Source organism: Oryx dammah, unplaced genomic scaffold (genome assembly GCF_014754425.2).
Source record: "Oryx dammah isolate SB20612 unplaced genomic scaffold, SCBI_Odam_1.1 HiC_scaffold_2, whole genome shotgun sequence".
In the NCBI taxonomy this organism is placed as follows: domain Eukaryota; kingdom Metazoa; phylum Chordata; class Mammalia; order Artiodactyla; family Bovidae; genus Oryx; species Oryx dammah.
The window spans coordinates 157572392-157578391 of record NW_024070186.1 but is presented as its reverse complement, the minus strand read 5'-3'; the positions used below and the strand labels follow the sequence as shown (position 1 = coordinate 157578391).

At 55.2% G+C, this 6000-nt stretch overlaps 1 protein-coding gene across 5 annotated transcripts in view; it reads left to right on the top strand.

Moving 5' to 3' along the window:
- Positions 1-27: 27 nt before the first annotated feature.
- AXIN1 (axin 1) overlaps positions 28-6000 on the top strand; it is a 37800-nt gene continuing 31827 nt past the window's right edge. For 4 of the 5 annotated variants that reach the window (XM_040229356.1, XM_040229340.1, XM_040229349.1 and 1 more), the window contains exons 1-2: positions 28-67; positions 3828-4788. In XM_040229356.1, the coding sequence (XP_040085290.1) occupies positions 3911-4788 (878 nt within the window). In that variant the 5' untranslated portion in view covers positions 28-67; positions 3828-3910. Of the gene's footprint in view, positions 68-833; positions 1121-3827; positions 4789-6000 lie in introns of those variants that run through there. The other variant, XM_040229330.1, reaches the window with a different exon arrangement.

Sequence of the window (6000 nt, the reverse complement as noted above, 5' to 3'; positions counted from 1 at the left end):
ATGGGCCGCGCCGCCCAGCTCCGGGAGCCGGGCCCGGGGCCCCGCCGCCGCAGCCGCCGCCGCGCGGGTGAGTCGCGCGGTCGGGCGCGCATTCCTGAGGGGCGCGGGCCTGTGCGGCGCCCATTGTAGGCCGCGCGGGCCGGGCCGGGAGCGGGACCCGGAAGAGGGGCTCGGGGGGCGTGCGGGTCCGGGGCCGCGAGGGCTTGGAGCGCGAGAGGAGGCGTGCGGCCCACCGCTGCGAGGGCGGGTGTGTCTAGGAGGGGGTGCTCGCTGCTGATGCCGAAGACGAGGGGTCGGCCCCTGTTGACTCTGGGGCCCGTGGACGGCTCATAGCGGGCAGCCACTTGCCCTGGGTGAGCTGAAAGGGGTGAGAAATACTCAGGATTCTCAGAAGGAAGGTCCTCCGGGAGGAGGCTGGGTTGTGCAGCTGATGTGTTTGATTGGACGGTGCTGAGTGCGGTGCTGTGATCCGTGGGCCCGGGGCAGAGTGGGTGGTGGGTGCAGAAGCATCCTGGGGATAAGCCGGATGGCGGAGGGTCCCTTCTCCTCCTCGTACAACCCCCTCCCCCTCAAGCAAAAAGTAGGAGTGAGTGAGTCTGAAACCGGTGGAAGCACCCCCCGTGAGGCAGAGCCTGAGGCCGGGTGGTCTGGCTTGCTTGAGGGGCTTTACTCCTTCGGGTAGATGCCTCACCCCCCAGCTTTCTCTGCCTCTCTCCCGGGTATATGTCTTAGAGTCCACCTCTGCTCTCCATTTTCATGAGTCCCTTCTGAAACCAGAGCTGTACAGTCAGGGCAGTGACGCTCAGTTTAGCATCGAGCACAGCAGAGAAAAATGCATGAGTCCTTAGTCCTCTGGGCATTTTTCTCAGCCAGTCTCTAAGATAATTAATAAAGAGTGATTGTGCATCTTGGCCCCTGGTTTGTGTTCATACTTCTGTTCTCTGCTGCTTCAGGGAGACCCTGAGACATCCTTGGACAAGGCCTTGTTTTGGAGAACACACACAGGTCTAAACCTGACCTCCCAAGATAGCACTATTTGGGTTTCAGTTTTAAGAACTTCTATTCAGGAACAAGGATGGGAACGCATACAGGATGTATGTTTCTGTCTGATTCCTAGCAGGTATTGATGTTTCTTGGATTTCTGGTTTCAGGAAAGCTAAGTGGACTTTTTGGGTTTTGTTGGTCATTGAGGGTTTAGGTGGTGGGGGAATAAATTACATGTAAAGCTGTAGTCCCAATCCTTAGGACAATCCTTAGTTAACGGACAGTTGGGAGTATGTCAGAGTCACACTCTGTTGTTTCCATACTTTACATAAATCAAAAATTCAAAAGTTGCATTTGAGTAAAACAAATAAATATACACACGCCTATCTTGAGCTGGCTGCTGTGGTACCCAGGGGGTGCTCCTTGGCAGTGACTGAAGGAGATTGTAAATGAGGCATCAGAGTTGTAGATTCCTTTTGTGGAGTCCCCTTTGTTGAAGGTAGTTACAGGCTGTTGGCCAGATCCAGTGCCTGTGGGCCCGTGACTCTAATCTGAAGCAAGGCGGCATCTTCATATGTGGTGTGCACGTGTGCACACTGAACGCCTGCCGTGCTTCTCCTTGGGAACCTGGAGATCTCAGTAATGGGAGTGCGTTTCGTAACAGCAGCAATGTGGAGAGATGTTCTTGTGCTTCTGGGACACCGAAGGTCTCCTGTCAGTTGACAGCCAAAAACAGATGTGAATTTTAAGAAACATTTCTTCCGGGCTATGAGAAGATAGCTCAAATGATTAGGGGGACTTGCTCTCACCCAAATGAAAAGACAGCTCGATGTTGAATTTGCTGCTGTTTCAGCACCTGTGAAGGGCTAATGTTCCACATCTGTGCCAAGTGTTGTTTTCCTTAATGTTGATGAATTACATGTCTGTTGGTGCCCTTTAGTTGTGAGACCTTGTGTCAGATCCTGTAGGCCCTGCAGAGAACGTTTAAACCAGGCTACTCCAAGTCTTTTACCTGAAAGAAATCAGCACTTTGAGAGAAAGTGACGTGACTAGTAATCAGCCTTGTCTTAGAACACAGTGACTTGGTTTTTTCTCAAGGCAAGTGAACCACAGAGCATCTCCAGCAGTAAGGCTCAGGGGACCAGGTGAGGGTCCTGAGATGGTGACCCCGACAAGAGGGCGCTAGCATCCGGGAGCTGGTGTGGAGACCTCAGAGGTGCTCAGTCCCCTTCGACGGGGCTCAGAGGAGGCGACCTTGCAGTTGAAGTGGTCCGTGAGCAGCAGCTGTCACAGCCCGTGGGCCTTGACCTGAGAAAGCAGGCTGTTCCTGCCAAGGCTGAGATTGCAGCCGACCCGGTAGGCTAGTCACTGGCTGCAGGACAACAGTTGTGACCCACGCTCCACCTCTGGGTGCCGTGAGTTGTCGGCAGCTGCTGGCAGGCGAGTGTGTGCAGACCAGGTGTGGGGCAGGTTGCATGTAGACCAGGGCCCAAGAGTGGAGAGGTGGCTGGGAGGTCTGTACCTTGTGTTGGTGCCAGGTTTTTGGATTTTGCTCTGCTCCTCTGACTTGCTCAGCACTCTCAGCGGTTGGGCCTATCACGCTTCTCTCCAGTCTCCTTCTAGGCAGACCACTTACATCCAGCAGGCCAGGTTGGGAGGTGTGGCCTGAGCCCATAAGCTCAGTGTCAGGGAGGACAGGACGCGAGGCTGTGGCAGAGACCTGGCAGGGCAGCCCTCCCTTGTGCAAGACGGGCTTCTAGCAGCAGAGACAGAACCATGGCTCCCTCACTCCGAGAGGGCGAGTCACGTGGCTTTCACTTTACCGAGCTTCATCCTGTGAGCTGTGGGCTTCCTTAGCTAGTAGGGTTTGGGCCTCGTCTGCTCTGTACCCTCTCTACTCCTCAGAGTACTCAGTTGCCATTTGCTGTCAGAAGGACACTTTACTTTTAAGCAAGGTTTTCAAATCTAGAGCACGTCTCTGATGGAAGCATTTTTTAAGACTGTTCATGGGAATTCCCTGGTGGTCCAGTGGTTAGGACTCCACATTTTTACTGCTGAGGGCCTGGGTTCATTCCCTGCTTGGGGAACTAAGATCCCACAAGCTGCCCTGTGTGGCCAAAAAAAAATAAAAGCCTTCCCATCATTGGCGGTGTGAGAGGGCTCCTGTGCATGGGAGCAGCATCCTGTGCTCACTCACTGAAAGGTTTCCTGCTCTTTGGGGCATGTGGAGACTTAGAAGAACCAGTCGCTGTGTGTTTGCCCGGGTCGTGGGGACACTCAGTGTGAAGCGGTGGAAAGCAAGAAGCAGAGCAGCTGTGGGCCTGAAGAGCGGGGAGGGCAGACATGGGCGCCAGCCTTCGGTGTGGAGTGCCATGTCTGCGCATCACCGTGGCCCTGTGACCCTGAGATACACACCCTCACCTTCCTCCTGAGGGGCTGGCTCTCACCTGGCTTTGCACAGCTGGGAGGACCAGAAGCTCCTGTGTCTCCTCCAGCCCTCCTGCCTTTCCCGAGCTTGAGAGGGCCTGGCCACGCAGTCCTGTAGCAGCTCAGGATGGAAGGTCCCCAGGCTTGTAGTCTCTCTTGTTCTCACAGAAGGACCCTCAAGGGTAGTGGCGCTCTCTGTGTTCTGGACATTGATTTCTTTGTGCCAGAGGCGTTCCTGTGGTTGTTCTAACATAGTACACAACCTTGTGACAAAGGGTTGAACATTTAAACTGAGTTTCTGGCTTTGAGTCCGAGCGGGAGGGCATCATTGAGAGTCTTGTCGTGAGAAAACCTCTGTGGTCATGTTTCCATGGACCCACCTTTCCTAATCCTTGTCCTCTTAATGGTTTCAACAGGACAGATTGATTCACTTTGGAGCCGTAAGTACTGATGTATTAGGGTGCAGCGCTCATTGTTCATTGACGCACAGAGTCCCAGAATGAATGTCCAGGAGCAGGGTTTCCCCTTGGACCTCGGAGCGAGCTTCACCGAAGATGCCCCCCGGCCCCCAGTGCCTGGTGAGGAGGGTGAACTGGTGTCCACAGACCCCAGGCCCGTCAGCCACAGCTTCTGCTCTGGGAAAGGTGCTGGGATTAAAGGGGAGACTTCCACAGCCACTCCGAGGCGCTCGGACCTGGACCTGGGGTACGAGCCCGAGGGCAGCGCGTCGCCCACCCCTCCGTACTTGAAGTGGGCTGAGTCGCTGCACTCCCTGCTGGACGATCAAGATGGCATAAACCTGTTTAGGACTTTCCTGAAACAGGAGGACTGTGCCGACCTCCTGGACTTCTGGTTTGCCTGCAGCGGCTTCAGAAAACTGGAGCCCTGTGACTCGAATGAAGAGAAGAGGCTGAAGCTGGCCAGAGCCATCTATCGCAAATACATCCTCGATAACAACGGCATTGTGTCCCGGCAGACCAAGCCCGCCACCAAGAGCTTCATAAAGGACTGCATCTCGAAGCAGCAGATCGACCCCGCCATGTTCGACCAGGCGCAGACGGAGGTCCAGTCCACCATGGAGGAGAACACCTACCCCTCCTTCCTCAAGTCCGACATTTACCTGGAGTACACGAGGACAGGCTCGGAGAGCCCGAAGCTCTGCAGCGACCAGAGCTCTGGGTCAGGGACAGGGAAGGGTGTCCCCGGGTACCTGCCCACGCTGAATGAAGACGAGGAATGGAAGTGTGACCGGGAGGCGGACGAAGACAGTGGCCGGGACCCTGCTCCACCTGGCAGGCTCACGCAGAAGCTGCTCCTGGAGACGGCTGCCCCGAGGGCCCCCTCGAGTAGACGGTACAGCGAAGGAAGAGAGTTCAGGTGAGTCGACCCGCGGCCTGCAGTCCTGTGCCCACCTCCACGACTGGAGAAGCAGCCAGGGACAGGCCTTGTCCTTCAGCCCAAGTGGGTGGACTCCCGGAGCCGGGGTGAGTTGTGGGGCTGGTCTTTGCTCACGATACCTTCTCGTGTATTAGGTGTCTTTACGTTTCTTTTTAAATTGTGTGTGTGTGTGTGTGGTTTGTTCCCGTGCTTGGGCTTCCCCCGGCTGTGGCGAGCGGGGCTGCCCTCCAACTGTGGAGCCCGGGCTTCTCCCATGTTGGCGTCTCTTGTTGCAGCTCATGGGCTTCGTAGTTGTGGCGCACGGGCTTGGTTGCCCCGCGGCACGTGGAATCTTCAGGGACCAGGGTTCAAATCCCCAGCATTGGTAGGCGGATTCTTAACCAGTGGACCCCCAGGGAAGTCCCAGATGTTTGTTTGTTTGTTTGCCTTCATCAGGTCTTAGTTGCTGGGATCTTTGTTTGGGCCCACGGGCTCAGTAGTTGTGGCCTGGGGGCTTAGTTGCCCCAGGCATGTGGGATCTTCATTCCCCAACCAGGTATTGAACCGGAGTCCCCTGCATTGAAAGGGGGATTCTTAACCACTGGACCACTAGGGAAGTTTCCCTTAGATGTCTTTAATATTTTGAGGGCCCCTTTATCAAGAAAGATTGAAGGCGGGAGGAGAAGGGGACAACAGAGGATGAGATGGTTGGATGGCATCACTGACTCTATGGACATGAGTTTGAGGAAAGTCCGGGAGTTGGTGATGAACGGGGAGGCCTGGCGTGTTGCAGTCCATGGGGTCACAAAGAGTCGGACACGACTGAGCCACTGAACTGACTGACTGACCTATCAAGAACAGCCTAGAATATATGGCTTTGTAAGTCATTAGGCATGTTGGAATTCTTAGGAGTCATATGATATTTAAAGCTTACCCTTTAGTAGTAAAATTTGTGTTCTTTTGCACAGAAGGTGGGTTTATGGGCAGACTTGATCCTCTTGACTTGATAGGACATTTGAGTGGTCAGTACGGAGAGAATTCTAGGCTGCTTGGGCGGTGGTGGCGAGGAGGCTGCTGTGCCGCAGGCTGTCTGAGCACTTTGGGAATTCCCTGTGGCTGCAGTGGGGCCTCCAGGATTGGCTCTGCACCTCCCGGCCCCCGCCAAGGAAAGGGTTGTGCTGCTGTGTGTTCAGTTCTCAGCTCTCTCCAGTT